The sequence below is a fragment of the Lissotriton vulgaris genome, chromosome 3_2 (assembly GCF_964263255.1).
Source record: "Lissotriton vulgaris chromosome 3_2, aLisVul1.2, whole genome shotgun sequence".
In the NCBI taxonomy this organism is placed as follows: domain Eukaryota; kingdom Metazoa; phylum Chordata; class Amphibia; order Caudata; family Salamandridae; genus Lissotriton; species Lissotriton vulgaris.
The window spans coordinates 136,350,818-136,369,125 of NC_141690.1; the positions used below are offsets into that span (position 1 = coordinate 136,350,818).

The 18,308-nt window shown below is 49.7% G+C and overlaps 1 protein-coding gene across 1 annotated transcript in view; it reads right to left on the reverse strand.

Moving 5' to 3' along the window:
- Positions 1–18,308, reverse strand: part of LOC147725422 (proton channel OTOP1-like) — a 300,787-nt gene that overhangs the window by 16,320 nt on the left and 266,159 nt on the right. The window contains exon 5 of the mRNA XM_086964530.1: positions 17,274–18,253. Within this exon, the coding sequence (XP_086820656.1) occupies positions 17,274–18,253 (980 nt within the window). The remainder of the gene's footprint in view (positions 1–17,273; positions 18,254–18,308) is intronic.

The following is an 18,308-nucleotide window of genomic DNA, read 5'->3' on the forward strand; positions in this document are numbered from 1 at the left end:
CGACCACCTTTATTGTCGCTGGTGCAATTGTGGGGCCGATCTCATGGTGTGGTAAGCTTCAGCACACATGATATTGATGCTTTCCCCGGTATCTACCACTGCAGTGGTAATGTGATCTCCCTCTCATATCTTGCATTGTGGCAGGTGCCTTGTGGTTTGGGTGGCAGTGCTGATGGTACGAACGGAGTGAATGGTGTGTTCTTCAGTTTTGTCATCATCATGTCACTGCCTAGCTCCTTTTTTTTTTTACAGAGTTTTATATAGCGCGAGTTTGACCCGACGGTACCGAGTATCGGGTTGCTTTACATGAGCACCAGTTGGTTTCATGAGGACACATTCATTTTTTTTTGTTAGGCACACGAAGATTAAATGATTTGCCCAGAAACTCAGAATGTTGCGCGTTCTTGCCGAGACTCGAATCCGGTTCCCCAGAAGTGAGGTCGACCGCCCTAGCCGTTAGGTCAACTTATCTCGCCTTCCTTTACTTCTGGGCTGGCGTTGATGATGGTGCGCTGCCCCTGCTCCTTTCCTGATGGACAGACCCTCATGAAGGACTATTTCCACCACAATACCCACAGGACCGTGGTTTGGTGCCAGCTCTCCTTCCTTGTTTGGTATTGATGTGTTGATTGATACTGCTGACTGGTTTGGTCATCACTGGGGTCTGTAGTGTCACTTCCATGCGAGCCACCCGGACTCTGGGGAGTTCTTTCATCCGACCCAGTGTCAGGATGTCCACTAGAGACTTTCCAGACTTCTAGTTTTCGCTCCAGGAGTTTTGCGGATGCACATCCCTGAATGATCTGCCCTCCTATTTCCTTTTTATCACTGAAGCCACACAGGCTGGCAAGTTCCTTAAGGCATGCATTAAAGACGTCAATTGATTCCTCTGCCTGCTGTCTTGCTTTATGAAACACAAACCTCTCATAGTCCTGGTTTGCTATTGGTTCAAAATGCATCTTGAGAGCTGCTCTGAGGGTGAGGTGTGTCTTGGGAGCTGCTTCATTAATGGACTTCGAGATTTTGTAAATGTCTCTTCCCACAAGGTAAAGGATCAGCCCCCCCTTTTGTGCATTGTCTACTTTAGTTGAATCAAAGAACAGCAGCACTATCTGTACCAATTCTTTCCACTTAGGGGCTTGTGCCGACAGACCACCTGCTACGGTGAACAGCTCCACCACTGGTATGTTCGCCATGGTGTTAGTGGAGGTGGGGCTCACACTACAATGTCTTTAACGTGATTGATCCCCTCTCTTGTATTAATGTTACTGTAGCACAATCACCAGCTCTCTGCCTGCCTGAGTACAGTCAAAGGGGTTAGCCTACCCACAGAAATCATCTGCCACCAGCCCACACTGCTCAAGGGGGAGGATGACCATGCAAGGACTCTCCTTCAGTCTCAGTGTGCACTACCTCAGAAACTAGCACTGCTACACAGAATGGGTTCTTTCTCTGTTGATCACTCACCTGTTGTTCACAGTCAGCAGGGGGCACTTCCTCACTTGCGTAGCCCCACGAGGATACACCGTCTTGTTCTTACCCCTCGTCAAGAGAGAGGAACCTGCCAACTGCACAGAGGCTTTGCCTATAGCTGACATCAGATGGGAAGCCTCTGCTAACCGCTGTACACATGCTGAGTTGCTCCGGGCCACCCCTGTCACTTGGCATGAGCACCGTGTACTTCACAGACTGTACGCAGCCACCGCACAGTGCCGGGGGCCGCAGAAAAAAAGACACACTCGTCGCCAATGTTGCGTTTGCAGTGTTACAGCATTTAAGTGTTACAGCAACTACCCTGGTGATTTTCGGAGGCAGGTAAGCCCAAGGCCCTGATTTTAATAAAGGACATGGAGACAGGTTTGCTGTTAACACTGGCCCGACCTGGTTCTCATCTGCCAGGCACTCCCGGCAAGGGAATATTTAATAAATCAGCACCACGTTGTGCAGTACAGACTACTACAGCTACACACACAGGGGCACACACCCGTAACACCCATGGGACCAAAGGGGAACATCTTAATTACGGTCGCTCCAGTTACGTCACTTGGTAACAGTACACCCATTATCATTATAACTGTTGAATAGTGCGACTGGCCAATTGCTGTGTATCTAAGCACTGGTTACACACTAATCAGACTTATACTAAGAACAGAATATATGGATTCTCATCAGTATTGTAAAAGCTAGAAGGTGTTTGTGATGAGAATGGACTACAGTGAGCATCCCAGAGATGATCACTCAAAAACTACCAATAAATTGCATTCTCGAAATTGTAGTTTCACACTTTGCATTAGAAGTAGGAGTTGAAATGGACTCTACCATGCAAGGGCAGTTGGTTAAAAGGCCAAGGCTGTGGGAATGTGTCACACTTGGCACGGGGCCGCTCAACCTAAGTGCCTTTGCAGATTAAACGTAAAACATTAACAAAGCACTGGAGATAATTCATGCCACTCACTGACTGCTGCATGCCGGGAGCAATCTGGTGTCCTGTAGCAGAAAAAAGAGAGCTGGACAACTAAACGCTTCCATGGTAAATGAACACACGTTCTTAAAGCAAGACACATGGGAGATACAGAAGCTGAATATGAGATGGGTAATAGCTTACGGAATATAATAAGAGGAGGCAACACTTTAAACGTCATGCTATCCCAATGACTGATGGGCCCAGCCTGAGTTTTAAAATATCCCAGGGCAGAACCGTTCATGAGTAGCTTCTTCTTTGCATTCTGGGATTTGTGATCGGCTCAAATGAACTACGAATCAGAATTCAGGCCAAGCTACTCACGCATGGATGTAGGAACCTTGTGAGTCGTGACTCACTCTTGGTTTTTGTGTTGTAGTCTAATGCATGAGAGGCTCCTTCATTGTATACCTGTTTGCATCACATGTTTGCACAGACTGTATTGTTTTTGATTCCCCCCTAAAATAGGTTATCTACGGAATCCGGGTATTTAGAAGCCCAGGTAGGTCTCACCTGGGTATACTTAGTGTGGATTGCACTCACATCACCACCTAGGGTCTACTTGACACATAGGCTAACATCATAGGGATCCACAAGCCTTGACCAATACCCCAGACCTATTAGGCTAATCATTGAGGGCAGAAACGTGTTGGCAAAATAGAAAATGGGCTTGAGCCCTCGTAATCTATGATACCCGTCAAAAGAATTGTTTTTAATATACATAGAGTCCTCACAAATAAAGGTGACAACAGAGGAACCCTAAGGTATTTTTAGATTGTCTGGATCCCGCTCTTGTAAAGTAATTTTATGTAAGAACTCCCTCCTACCACAGAGTCTTTGCAGAGGTTGAGTCCGCCTTGGTAGTACCATCTTACCGGGGTGGGAAGAGGATGCAGATGATGAAGCATGACACTATTATGTGTATGAGGCATCCTCCTACATTAAGAATGGCCTCCCCGTTTTAAACGTTCCCACACTGCATACAGTTGTAGTTGATTGATTCTGGCTACAGTTTTTTTACCTCCTCTGTTCCCAATGGCACCCTACCTTTTTGTGATTTACGCATTCTGACGGTACTTGTATTACTGCATTTAGAACGGACAAATTAAAAATACAGGCATCAGAATGAAAAGCAATGAAAGTAGGATTCTGTGGGTGAACTATTTGCGCCACAGGGGGAAGACCCAGGGGTAAACACACCGGCATTGTGTGCTCATGTTACGGTGGAGGAGGCATATGCCTTTGGCTTTGTCACAATCTGAGCTGTTGCTCACCATACCCGACATGCCCATCTTACCTTCCACTGGGTTCTGCAGCCGTGACCAGCACAAGAAACCCATCGCCAGGAGACAGAGAGCTCTCACTGTAGCCAAGGCGACAGGATGTGTCCAAGGGCTTCCTGGCGGTTGCACCGTAAGTCATTTCTGGTCCCCCCTGAGCTGCGCAGGGGATAAGGAGGTGAGGAGGTGAGGAGGAGGGACTTAGGGAGAGGGAGGCAAGCCTTTCACAAACATAGCAAATAGGCAGCAGCTGCAGGCAAAAAATACGCCCAGTAGCCCCACTTCTAATAAATGAACTGTCCAGAGCCTTCCTGTTGCCTTCAAAAATTGAACCAAAGCTTTCCCTTAAATTCACTTTAAATAATCTGACTGACCGACTGGAAGAAGACTCCACTTCTGATCTGCTCATGTCAAGCCTACCCATGTCTCTTTAGCCAATCCAGATGCTGCTCCCTTGCTGTTATGTTACAAACACAGCATGAGGGCAGTGCCTGGATTGGCTCGGGTAGTCCAGCTGAGTGCTCATTCTTGGTAGCGGGGTCTGTGATTCCCTGGACTCACTAATAGCGCAGGTGGAGAGAGGTTTCCAGTGCCTTGTCGGGCTGTCCACAGAAAAGCAGTCGACCAACCAAACATGCGCACTTTCAAGAGTGTGGTGCCAGCTGAGCCTAAATATGGCAGAGGAGTGTCTGCTACTGTCAATCATTTTGGAACCACACCCACAGGCCATCACACCCTGCCCAACTCAGGAACTGTAAGTGACTGGCTTGTGGCTGCAAAAAAACTGACTGCCAAGGCCAGAATAAAACACTTTATTATTATATATTTGTTTACTGCAGGGGAAGGGGGAGCCACAGATGTGGCGGGTCAATGCCCCTACTCCCTAATAAAGGAACTGCCCCTGAATTTGGTCTGGCAAAATAAACCTTTTGGCAGGCCTACAACATCCTTTTTTTTTTGTTTATTAGAAAGAACAGAGAAAGAAAACAGCAACAATCCCGCACATCTTCCCACGCAGAGGGCATAAGTGGAGGCAAATAGCAATGGTATCAAGTAATTGCAAGCTGCCACCGGACAGCGCAGAAGGGCAGTGCCATAGGGCAATGGAGCAGTCCAGGCGTAGGCACAGTATCAGAAACCTACCCAGATGGAAAGTGCAGCAAAGGTGGAGTAGCCTCATGTACACACATAGTTTATCGTGTCCGGATCTGAAAGGCCTCGTTTGTCTGTGAGGGTGCCTCAAAAAGGTAATTAACAAAGTACATTACCCCCCCCACCCCTCCCATCCCCCCTTAGTAGTGATGACGACAACACACATCAGTCATTCATTGTAGCTCCTCTGTTAGACCTGAAATAGGTGGAGCGCTCGTACTGAGGATGGGCAAACTGCAGATGGTAAACCTTTTGAAAGAAAGCGGACCAAGGGGCCCCAGCGGTACTGAAAGTTTTTGAAGTTGCCCAGGAAGATGTCCACTACTCATTCCATGCTCAGCAGTTTCCATAGCTTTGCATGCCACAGGGAGATCGCCGGGGCCTCCGATTTTTTCCAGGCTGCTGCTAGAGTAAGTTTGGCAGCCCCGAGACAGAGCCACAGGATTTGTTTGTCCGCCCTCGTCTGATGTTCAAGAATGGGATCTCAGAGACCCAGAGTCCGCTACCGGGTAACCAAGGATCTCTTTAATATGGGAAAGAATCTCTTCCCAGTATGGGCGGATGATCGGGCAGTCCCACCAAATGTGGCGGAAATCCCCAATCAGACCACAGCCCCTCCAGCATCTATCAGAAGAGGCCGGGAATATGCGGTGGAGCTTGGCCGGATACAAGTACCAATCCATGATCGTCTTAAGGTGGGCCTCCCTCAAGTCCAACGAATGATTGTGCGTAGCAATATCTCACCACAGGGCCGACCATTCCCTGTCTGAAATGTCCCGCCCCAGGAGCTCCTCCCATTGTCCCATATAGCGAGGACGAGGCTACACTGCGGAGGTGAGCAGTAGGTTGTAAAGAAAGGAAATGACACCCTTCATGGCAGAGGTCCGAAGGATGAAGGTCTCAAAGGGCGAGGGAGGTCTCGTAGCCGCATCGAGGACCCCAGGTGACATGGCCCAAAGGAGCAGCTGGACGTGGTGGAATCGCTCTGATGGTGGGATTCCGTAGTCCCTCGTACAGTTATCAAAGGAAAGCGGAGTATAGCCGTGAAATAGGTGGGTAAAAGCCCTACAGCCCCCCTCCCTCCATACCTTGAAAGGGCCTTCCCGCAGTGCCGGTGGAAAGGCCGGGTTAAAATGTATAGGTGTGAATGGGGAAGGGAACGTAGTTCAACGGTCGTCAGTAGCCAACGTATCTCAGACCTTCAGGGTGGTACTGGTGGGGGTACTAATGTAGGCGTTCTTGGGTCTGTCTTTCTTGGGTTTCCAAGCCAGGTCCCAGATTGATCTCCCCGCGACACTCCTGTCCATATGTAGCCAATGTTTCTCCGAGGATTGTTGGGACCAATCCACCATTACTCGTAATTGTGCAGCTTTGTAATACAAATGCATATCGGGAAGGCCCACACCTCCCTCCCCCCGTGGCCGTCGCAAAGTTGCAAAGGAGAACCGCGCTCGTCCCCCCTGCCAGACGAAACGGAGCATCTGGGTTTTAAGGCGGCGAAAGAAGTTTACGTCCAGAGGAAAAGGGAGCGCCTGAAAGAGGTACAAGTATTTGGGGAGGAGGACCATATTAATTGCGTGAATTCTGCCCAGCCACAATATATATTTTGGCTTCCAGCGATCCATGTCCGCCCGGGTCCCCGCCAGCAACGGTGGGAAGTTTGCGGAATACAGCTTCCCAATCGTGGGTGTCAAACGGACCCCCAGGTATAAGATGGAGCTGGGGGCCCAGGCTAACGGAGTGAGAGGCCGCCCTCGATCCACCTCCGCAGGTGAAAGCGTGAAATTTAGAACATAGGATTTGTCGTAATTGACCTTGAAGCCAGCCACCTCCTCAAAGTGCTATAAAACCTTCTGGACGTGTGGTAGAGAATGTGCCGGGTCCATAATAGAGAGTAGAACATCATCCGCAAAGAGGGAAATTTTGTGTTGCTCTTCTGTAAAGGGAAGACCCCGTATTCCCTCGTGTTCCCACACTGCTAACGCCAATGGTTCAATGCTCAGGGCAAAGAGCAGGGGGGAAAGAGGACAGCCCTGCCTGGTGCCACGGGAATGCAAGAAAAATGCAGACAGGTGGCCGTTTACCGCTACTCTAGAGCGAGGGTTGCTGTAGTTTGCTTTCTCCCTCGAGAGGAACTTATCCCAGAAGCCGAAGGCAGCTAAATTGTGGAACAGGAAGCCCCAGTTCACGCGGTCAAAAGCCTTTTCAGCATCGAGGCCTACTAGCACCGCTGGTATCTGGAATCTGTTAGCCTTCTCTATCAAGTGGACAACCCGCCTCGTATTATCATGGGTCTGATGGCCCTTAATGAATCCAGATTGGTCTGGATGTATGAGTGCCGGCATCAGATCTTGGAGCCTGCTTGCAATGATCGAGGAGTACAGCTTGGCGTCGATGTTGAGGAGGGCTATCGGGCGATATGAAGAGCATTGAGTGGGGTCCTTCCCTGATTTAGGTATAATTGAAATTACAGCCTCAGTCAGCGATCCCGACGTTGCGCCGGATTCAGCCATGTCATTAAAAAGGAAGCCCAGAAAGTCGCACACTTCGGTCGCATACGTATTGTAAAAAAGGGCGGTATAGCCATCTGGCCCCGGAGCTTTATGAAGCTTCAGCCTTTTAATGGCATCAAGCACTTTGCTGCCAGTGAACGGGGCAGCGAGCAGATCATTCAATTCCTTAGAAACCTGCGGAATGGGTAGATCCCGTAGATACTCCCGCTGGTCCTCAGAATTGAGTGTGTCCCCCTCATAGAGTGCAGCATAGAAGCGACCAAAGAGATCGGCCTTAATCTCGTCATGGTGCTGCAGATCCCCCATCGAATCCTGAATACCTCCTATGTAATCCCTTACCCTCTTGTCCCGCAGCTGACGGGCCAGGTGTCTCCCCACCTTATTCCCCTGGGAGTACGAGAGGTGCCGTAGCCTCAACAAGGTGAACTCTGCTCTATTGTTGTAATGGGCCCTCAGTTTCCCCCTAACCGCCGTCAAGGGGCTAAGAGTCAATCTAGAAGGATTTAGTTTGTGCGCTTGCTCAAGGGCTGCAAGCTCTATCTCCAGCTCCTCTCGTTCCTTTCGCCGCATCTTGTTGAGGTTAGCATTGAGAGCCAAGCAAGTGCCCATTACTGACGCCTTTAAGGCATCCCAGGTGGTGGATATCGACGTGTCGAACACAGGGTTGAGAGCAAAAAATTCCCTAATAGCCTTCCGTAATTCCTTGCTTGAAGCGTCGTCCCTGACTAGTGCAGCCGGAAGTACCACTTGCGTTGTCCGTCACCTATCGGTGACCAGCACAGGCCGATCACGAGTACGCTATGGTCAGAAACAGATAGCGGGAATATACTAGAGTCGCGGACATCTCCTCTGAGGGCTTGACTCAGGAAAATGTGGTCCAGGCGAGAGTAGGAGTGGTGGACATGGGAAAAAAAGGTGTAATCTCGGGACAGGGGGTGCATGGAACGCCACCCATCGACTAAGCCCAATTTACCAAGAAGCCGCTGTGTCTCAGCAGAGAACAAACCTGCATCAGCTCTTTGAGTACCAGAGCTATCCATCTCTCTACTCCACACTAAGTTAAAGTCCCCCAATAGAAACAGGTGTCCTTCAACAAAGTCTCCTACCTTCGGCAGCAGGTCCTGAAGAAAGCTATTCTGTCCCGCATTGGGGGCATACACCACCACGAAGGTGCACAGTCTACCATGAACCAGACCCTTCACCATCAGCCAGCGGCCCTCCTTATCGCTGCGCACACCCATAGGCTGAAAGTGAAGGGTCGCACGAAAGAGAAGAGCCACCCCCCTATGTTTCGTGGAAGCAGACGATCTATAAATGAGGGGGAATAGTCTGTGCCGGAGGCGGAGCTCATCCTTGCGTGCCAAGTGAGTCTCCTGGAGGCCCACGACATCACGCTGGTGATCATTCACATACTTCCACACCTTCTGACGTTTTTGCAGGGAATTCAGGCCCTTCACATTCCACGTCCCAATACTAAGAGGCATCATTAGGCAACAACCCCACTCCCGCTACTTCCACACCACCTTGCCCCTCCCCCCCACATCCATCATTGATGACCAAAGTTGGTGCAGTACAATAGAGACAATCAGAAATGCCCAAGGGCAGGAGGACACCGGTCAGCCCGCCTCTCCACACTCCTCCATTGCACCCGGACCCCCCTGCCATGCAGCCCCAAACTCCATCCCTCTTCCCCTCTCTCCGGCACAACTGAGGTCCTCCCATATAGCCACCCCAAAACCACACAGTCAAAGAGGAAATCCCTAGAGCCCCAAGAGCCCAACGTATACCTTCCGAAGACACACCACTTACATTCCATGAATCAAAAAGTGCAGCCAGCCAAACAATCCTGTCACCACCACTACCCCTCCCGCTCCCCCCCTCCCATTACCCCCAATGAATCCCTTTGATACCACCCCCCAAACGACTTCGAGTTCCGCGCCCCAACCAGCAGAACTGTAGGAAGCAGCAAGAAGGAAAAGAAAAACAAGAAAAAACAGTGTTCTTAACATTCCCAGTACATGGACGTCTGTAGATTCCCCCAGGGGGTGAGGGCGGGGCACCACAGGGTGTGCCCCCAAAGGTCCGGACTGGGGTGTCTTCCCAAAAAGTACAAAATTACCCACGGTACCTGAAGATACGTGTCCCTCCTGCACCAAGCAACCGTCTTCTCAGGGCTCAGGCCGCCCCGGAGCCATGCTGTGATGGCGCCACCGTCGCGGAGGCTACAGAGGCAACCGCTGCCCCCCTCTCCTGTAGGCTGGTCGTGCGATCAGGTCTTCTCCGATCCGTTTCTCGACCCACTCTCTGCCAGGACGGGGACCGCCGTCTTCGCCGCGACGGGGAGCTTCCGCCATCCGGGGAGGGGGCGGTGTCATCAAGGGCCAGGCGGTCCCTCGCCGCCTGAAGAGATCGGACCTTTACCAATCTATTCTGCCACCTGAAAATGAGGCAGAAGGGGTGGCCCCAGGAGTAGGACACATTGTGTTCAGGCAAAAAGGTAATCACAGGGCGAAACTCACGCCTCTTCTAGAGTGTCGATGCCGCCAAGTCCTGGAATAATTGGGGGTGGTGATCTCGAAACTGCAACAATGGGATCTCCCGTGCCTTTCGAATAATGCGCTCCTTCAGTTGGAAGTCGTGAACGCAGACCAAAATGTCAGGTGGGGGACCCCCTCCACGTCTAGGCAGTCCGACCCTGTGGACCCTGTCCATCTTGATTTCGCGTAGGTCCTCATCATCCAGGATCTGCAAGAAGAGTGGCAACCAGACTCTCCAGGGATCCGGGTTCACATTGTGCTACAATCACTCACAGCCAGAACCCACGATCCAACAGCCGCCGGTGATACCTCTTCGGCCTTCACTCCTCAGGATTGCGCCAATCCGGGTTCCCCGACAGGCAGGGCGACCCCGAGGCACAGGCCACCAGGGGACCTCCTCAGCGCCGGGGGGCTCACCGTAGATCCGCAATGTCAGGAAGGGTCTCTCGCCGTCTCTCAGGCGCGTCGGGCGATCACAGGCCTGGGCACTCCAATGGCGGCTCACTGCAGCAGCGCGTCCCACCAGCCGAGGACGGGGGAAGGGCAGCGCGGTAGCACCCTCTGGCGTCCCCAGCGAGCCACCAAAGTCACGGTAGCCCACTGCACCAAGGCAGCTCTGACTGCTAATTTGGCTCACTGACCGAGGAGGGGGGGAGGGGCAGCGCGGCAGCGGCACTGGTCGTCCCCGTAGGCCGTGGCATCCGGCACCCTCCCACGGGCTCCGATGCGGTCGTCCGGCAATGTTCCACGTGTTTGGGGGGCACCCTGCGGCAACCGCCGGGAGAAGGTGAGCACAGCGCCGGTCGAGCCGGGCCATTTCTGCACACGGCCCCGTGCCGGCGCCCGCTCTTCGTGCCACAACGCTGGACTCCCGGCCCCTCCTCTCACTCAAGCCCAGGGATCTCAGGGCCTCACCCTGCCGAAGTGTACGCGGCAAGATACCACCGTCTCCATGCCTCCGAGGGTCAAAACTCCGTTACCGGACCGCGCCTCTCTGCCCCAGGACTCACAGCAATATTTACAACAAGGGGTGGTGAGGGACAGAGTCTCTGAGTTAAGCAGAAAACTCTCACCCAGTCAAGAGATCAGGGCTAGATCCAACACCGTTTTTTAGCTCACTGCACCATCCCAGTTTCAGAACCTGGCTGTATGCAAATTAGTCTGTTCCTGTCCCAGTGCATGATGGGAACAGGGCAAACCAAACTACAAAAGCCAATTCTTACACTGGGAAGGAAACAAGCTCCCGGGGACCGGTTTCTGGCATTACAGCCGTCTTCGGCCCGGTTTGCTTGAATCCTGATGGTGCAATGAGCAAGGGACTCACATCTGAGTATACCCTTCCACGCTTAGGGTGGACAAAAATATTTACAACAAGGGGTGGTGAGGGACAGAGTCTCTGAGTTAAGCAGAAAACTCTCACCCAGTCAAGAGATCAGGGCTAGATCCAACACCGTTTTTTAGCTCACTGCACCATCCCAGTTTCAGAACCTGGCTGTATGCAAATTAGTCTGTTCCTGTCCCAGTGCATGATGGGAACAGGGCAAACCAAACTACAAAAGCCAATTCTTACACTGGGAAGGAAACAAGCTCCCGGGGACCGGTTTCTGGCATTACAGCCGTCTTCGGCCCGGTTTGCTTGAATCCTGATGGTGCAATGAGCAAGGGACTCACATCTGAGTATACCCTTCCACGCTTAGGGTGGACAAAAATATTTACAACAAGGGGTGGTGAGGGACAGAGTCTCTGAGTTAAGCAGAAAACTCTCACCCAGTCAAGAGATCAGGGCTAGATCCAACACCGTTTTTTAGCTCACTGCACCATCCCAGTTTCAGAACCTGGCTGTATGCAAATTAGTCTGTTCCTGTCCCAGTGCATGATGGGAACAGGGCAAACCAAACTACAAAAGCCAATTCTTACACTGGGAAGGAAACAAGCTCCCGGGGACCGGTTTCTGGCATTACAGCCATCTTCGGCCCGGTTTGCTTGAATCCTGATGGTGCAGTGAGCAAGGGACTCACATCTGAGTATACCCTTCCACGCTTAGGGTGGACAAAAATATTTACAACAAGGGGTGGTGAGGGACAGAGTCTCTGAGTTAAGCAGAAAACTCTCACCCAGTCAAGAGATCAGGGCTAGATCCAACACCGTTTTTTAGCTCACTGCACCATCCCAGTTTCAGAACCTGGCTGTATGCAAATTAGTCTGTTCCTGTCCCAGTGCATGATGGGAACAGGGCAAACCAAACTACAAAAGCCAATTCTTACACTGGGAAGGAAACAAGCTCCCGGGGACCGGTTTCTGGCATTACAGCCGTCTTCGGCCCGGTTTGCTTGAATCCTGATGGTGCAATGAGCAAGGGACTCACATCTGAGTATACCCTTCCACGCTTAGGGTGGACAAAAATATTTACAACAAGGGGTGGTGAGGGACAGAGTCTCTGAGTTAAGCAGAAAACTCTCACCCAGTCAAGAGATCAGGGCTAGATCCAACACCGTTTTTTAGCTCACTGCACCATCCCAGTTTCAGAACCTGGCTGTATGCAAATTAGTCTGTTCCTGTCCCAGTGCATGATGGGAACAGGGCAAACCAAACTACAAAAGCCAATTCTTACACTGGGAAGGAAACAAGCTCCCGGGGACCGGTTTCTGGCATTACAGCCGTCTTCGGCCCGGTTTGCTTGAATCCTGATGGTGCAATGAGCAAGGGACTCACATCTGAGTATACCCTTCCACGCTTAGGGTGGACAAAAATATTTACAACAAGGGGTGGTGAGGGACAGAGTCTCTGAGTTAAGCAGAAAACTCTCACCCAGTCAAGAGATCAGGGCTAGATCCAACACCGTTTTTTAGCTCACTGCACCATCCCAGTTTCAGAACCTGGCTGTATGCAAATTAGTCTGTTCCTGTCCCAGTGCATGATGGGAACAGGGCAAACCAAACTACAAAAGCCAATTCTTACACTGGGAAGGAAACAAGCTCCCGGGGACCGGTTTCTGGCATTACAGCCGTCTTCGGCCCGGTTTGCTTGAATCCTGATGGTGCAATGAGCAAGGGACTCACATCTGAGTATACCCTTCCACGCTTAGGGTGGACAAAAATATTTACAACAAGGGGTGGTGAGGGACAGAGTCTCTGAGTTAAGCAGAAAACTCTCACCCAGTCAAGAGATCAGGGCTAGATCCAACACCGTTTTTTAGCTCACTGCACCATCCCAGTTTCAGAACCTGGCTGTATGCAAATTAGTCTGTTCCTGTCCCAGTGCATGATGGGAACAGGGCAAACCAAACTACAAAAGCCAATTCTTACACTGGGAAGGAAACAAGCTCCCGGGGACCGGTTTCTGGCATTACAGCCGTCTTCGGCCCGGTTTGCTTGAATCCTGATGGTGCAATGAGCAAGGGACTCACATCTGAGTATACCCTTCCACGCTTAGGGTGGACAAAAATATTTACAACAAGGGGTGGTGAGGGACAGAGTCTCTGAGTTAAGCAGAAAACTCTCACCCAGTCAAGAGATCAGGGCTAGATCCAACACCGTTTTTTAGCTCACTGCACCATCCCAGTTTCAGAACCTGGCTGTATGCAAATTAGTCTGTTCCTGTCCCAGTGCATGATGGGAACAGGGCAAACCAAACTACAAAAGCCAATTCTTACACTGGGAAGGAAACAAGCTCCCGGGGACCGGTTTCTGGCATTACAGCCGTCTTCGGCCCGGTTTGCTTGAATCCTGATGGTGCAATGAGCAAGGGACTCACATCTGAGTATACCCTTCCACGCTTAGGGTGGACAAAAATATTTACAACAAGGGGTGGTGAGGGACAGAGTCTCTGAGTTAAGCAGAAAACTCTCACCCAGTCAAGAGATCAGGGCTAGATCCAACACCGTTTTTTAGCTCACTGCACCATCCCAGTTTCAGAACCTGGCTGTATGCAAATTAGTCTGTTCCTGTCCCAGTGCATGATGGGAACAGGGCAAACCAAACTACAAAAGCCAATTCTTACACTGGGAAGGAAACAAGCTCCCGGGGACCGGTTTCTGGCATTACAGCCGTCTTCGGCCCGGTTTGCTTGAATCCTGATGGTGCAATGAGCTCACAGCAGGCATGAGGGGCGCTGATAGCTCACTGCTCCGGGGCTAAAACAAAGCTAAGCTGATATCGGCACCGGAGGGACTTCACCGCTCGTCTCACTCCGTCGCCATCTTTGCCACGCCCCCTATAACATCCTTTTTAATACATATAAATCATCCCTAGGGTAAGCCCTAAACAGCCCATAGGACAAAGTGCAGGGAATTTAAAAAGTTGGACATGTACATTTATGTTTTACATGTCCTGGTGGTGAATAACTCCTAAATTTGCCTAATAATGTGAGGCCTACCTCTCCCTTAGGATAATATTGGGTTCTGTTACTAAATTTAATAAATGATAACTTTCAATTGGAAGCGGACAGGAATGTAGAGTTCGGTGTCAACCGAATTGTAATTTAAACGCTCTTTAATGGTAAAGTCGAATTTTAAGTCACAATTCTTTTCGAAAGTTGCTATTTTCTTGTGTTAACCATTTGGTGCCTGTATCCTGGGTCATATGACTAGATGTAGCTGGCAGTTGGTCTTTACGTATTTACTCCAAGACATTGAGACAAAGGGGGAATAGGTGTTGCCAGAATGGGCCATCTCTGTCCTGAGTGGGGGGGCGGAGCTGTCACCTACCACATTTGCACATCAAAAAGGCTCTGCCTGAGCGCACTCACAAAGGATTTGACACTAGTATTTTGTGACCCCAAACATGCTGGGACCAGGGCATGGAGTCAGACAGTCACCTCTGGGAGAACTTCAAGTATCTTTCCCATACTTCAAAGCTGGTGCCCAGTATAAACATTGGACCCTCAGGCCTAAGTCTTCAATACCTTCCTGGACCTGTGGATGCGACAGAAGAACAGCTGTGCTGCTCTAATGTAAAAGCGACTGTTACTCTGCTGTGCTGCTATTCTGCTGCCCTATAGCTTGCTACCCTGGTTGCTGAAAAGGAAGACTGGACCTTCAACTTTTATCCAAGGCTGAGGTGACTCCAAGGGTCAGCTGACTGACCCAAGGGTCAGGACTGCAACTGCCCATCTAAGCAGCTGCTTGGGCCTGCAACTGGACCTGCCTGAGCCCTGCTGGCCTCTGCTAGAGTGATTTCCTGACCCTGAAGAGGTGTCCCTCAGATACTGGAACCTTGGTGCGGCATCCTTTGAGCTTCTCTTCTTCGAGAAAAGGAGAAATCTCAAAGTTATGGGCTCTTTGTTACCTTGAACTGGCTGTCTGCAACAAGGTCTTGTGGCTGCGCCACCTGCCAAGGGGAAGGTCTAGTGGACCCCACTCTTGGTGCCACAGCGAATCTCAGCAACATCCTGCTATACAAGTTATGCACTTAATACTACATCGTCAATAGCCCGCAGTGACCACTAATGCTAATCTCCAGTGGCAACCATTTCCGACGCCAGGCCTGCTCTTTGCACTACTGCAGTGACCATTTGCAGTGCTCTCCCTGCACCACTTCTATGAGGCTTTGATACAGGGTAGCGCGCACCCTGTATACATTATACCTGACGCAGATATAATGTAGGGCAGGGGATTACGAAGTGAAGCAGCTGCCTAGATACATCACTTCGTAGATATGGCGCAACATGGCACATTATTAACGACGCTACAGCATCACAAAGAGTGACGCAACGGAAGCCTAAATGTGATGCAGGGCTTCATAAATAAGCCCCTGGATTTTTTGAGCAGGACTGAAGAAAGTATCTTTTTCTGCGTGACTAACCTGGTTCCTGTATCAGCCTGAGCTCCCTTGTGGTTAGCCTGAACTTGTCATTTTTACTAAGGCCTAGATGTATTAAGCCTTTTGCGATTCGTTAAGGCCGAAATTCGCAGAATTTCGGCCTTAACGAATCGCAAACGGACATTTTGCATCTTTTGGGATGTATGAGAAATTAGCAAAATAAGGAATCGCAAAAAATTGCGATTCCTTATTTTGCTTAAGCATTTAAGGAATCGCAATTTTGCGATTCCTTAAATGCCATGTATGAAGCAATTTCAATTTGCGAATTCAGGTTAAGAAATCGCAAATTAACACCAATTTCAGGTCGGTGTTAATTTGCGAATTCCATTCCAAATTCACAATTAAGCAATTTTGAAGGTGGCATGTGGCACACATACATGCCCATAGGGCATGTATGTGGGCCATATGCACACACATGTAAGTTTCAGGGGTGCACCAGGGTGTCCATGAGACACCCCTGCACCCTTGCAATAATTCTCAAATTGCGATTAGCAAATTGCGAATTCGCAATTTGAGAATTAAGTCTTGCACAACCAGATGGCCCGATTGGCATTTTGTGCTTTTATGCATTTGCTAATCTTAAATGTTTTAAATTGTATATCTCTGGTTCGTACTATTTGAATTTGTGACATTATTATCTCACATAATGTATTCAAATTTACTCTAGCATTCTAAATTGGTGTGGTGTTTTCACTTTATTACTGTTTGAAGTGCTGCATAAATACTTTACACATTGCCTCCAAGTTAAGCCTGACTGCTTTTGTGCCAAGCTACCAGAGGATTAAATGCAGGGTAATTTGGGCTTTGCTTTTGGTTTACCCAAACAAGAACTGTGGTTGTTGCGTGAGTAGAATTTGACACCCTCCCCCACAAACCAGCAACCTAATTTCCTACACTTTGCTTGTTTCTTTAACTCATCATTTGCTCATAGGACTTGAATAGCTCTTGCTATAACTTGCCCAAATGAATCAAACATTTTTCTCCCTTAACCCCTTCGCCGCGGGGCTAATTCCCCCGCGGCGTGGGGGGGAATGGGGGCGCGCACGGCGCTGCGGTGCTGATGACGAGCCCAGGCTCGTCATGCAGCATGGTGCTCGCGTGCTGGTGACGAGCCTAGGCTTGTCATGAGCCCGCCCGCGCAATGAAACGCTCAGCACAGCGGGGGAATTATCCCCACGTGTGAGCGTTCCATGGCTCATGACGAGCCCAGGCTCGTCACCAGCACACGAGCACCGTGCTGTATGACGAGCCTGGGCTCGTAATCAGCACAGAAGGGGTTAAAACTTGGGCAATTCATTAGGTATATTTCACCATAATTGTAGACGTGCATTTCTGATGACACTAGACAGAATCTCCATGTCCTTGTACACTGAAAGGAAAATGTTACCTTTGACTCTCTCCTTCCTGGCCCTGGTCTCTCATTCAGTGATTCTAGGTCTATGTATCGCATGTAAATTTTCAAAGAAATGCTATTTGGCCAAAACAACTGTAAAGGTATATACGCATCTTACCGAAATATTACACAGGAACAAAAATACGGTAATGTTCCTCAGAATTCTTCTTCTCTTGCTGAGCCCTTCCGGCTTTGCACCTTCTCTGGTAGGATGGCAGGGTGGAGGACTGGTCAAATAATTCTTCTCATTATGGACACTTTTCTCCTTAATGACTTGATTCTCATTAGGGTCCTTCTCATTGTGAAACACAGTGCTAATTTCTTCCAAGGGAGGCTTGTAAAGGTCCATGTCGGGGAAGGGGTCCTTCTCCGCTGTGAAGCTCTCACTGTAAAGCAGCTCGAATGGTGGATCTGGAAACAGAGAGCTCTCGTAAGGAATGGTGGCAACACTACTCAGAGTAAGTGTGCTGTTGTCTCTTTGCTCTTCATGTTTGCGGTGAATATATTCAATAATAAACACGTTCTGTACATACTTTTGGATAATAAGAATTATGGAGTATGGTAAATTATACCACGTGTACACAGGATGGGAATCACTATAGATGATGGCCAAAATGGAGCCCCAGGACATGATCCAGGTCCCACAGGAAGACCCAACTAAAAGCTCTGCATCAAGTTTTATTGCAGGACTTTTCGCATCAATCAGTTTTCTGTTGTCTTTCTTACACGTAGCAAGGCCCACGACTCCTGTTAGGGTCATTACGACTAGTAACAGTGTGCAATACAAATAGTAGATGGAAAGGGCTAATTCACTTTGGAACTTTGAGCGACCAATCAGCATAAAGTAGGCCACAGTAGCTGCAATGGTGACAACAAGCACAACCAGTCCTGAAGCACTACCAGGCGCAATGCCATGGAAATCACATTTTTGCTTCCCGTGATGAGATTTCATCTTGCTTCCAATATTTTTCCATAAGACATAGAGCATTGCCGAGGCAAGGATGTGGTATTCAATATTGAATGGATACAGGTAGTTTATTGCCTTTGAAAATGCTGAGCAGACACCAGTTGTACAGTTACACTCCGGTATGGTGACCTCTGAAATAGAAAAAGGAAGACATATTTCAAAAGATGAACAAACTTGAAAGCTCTT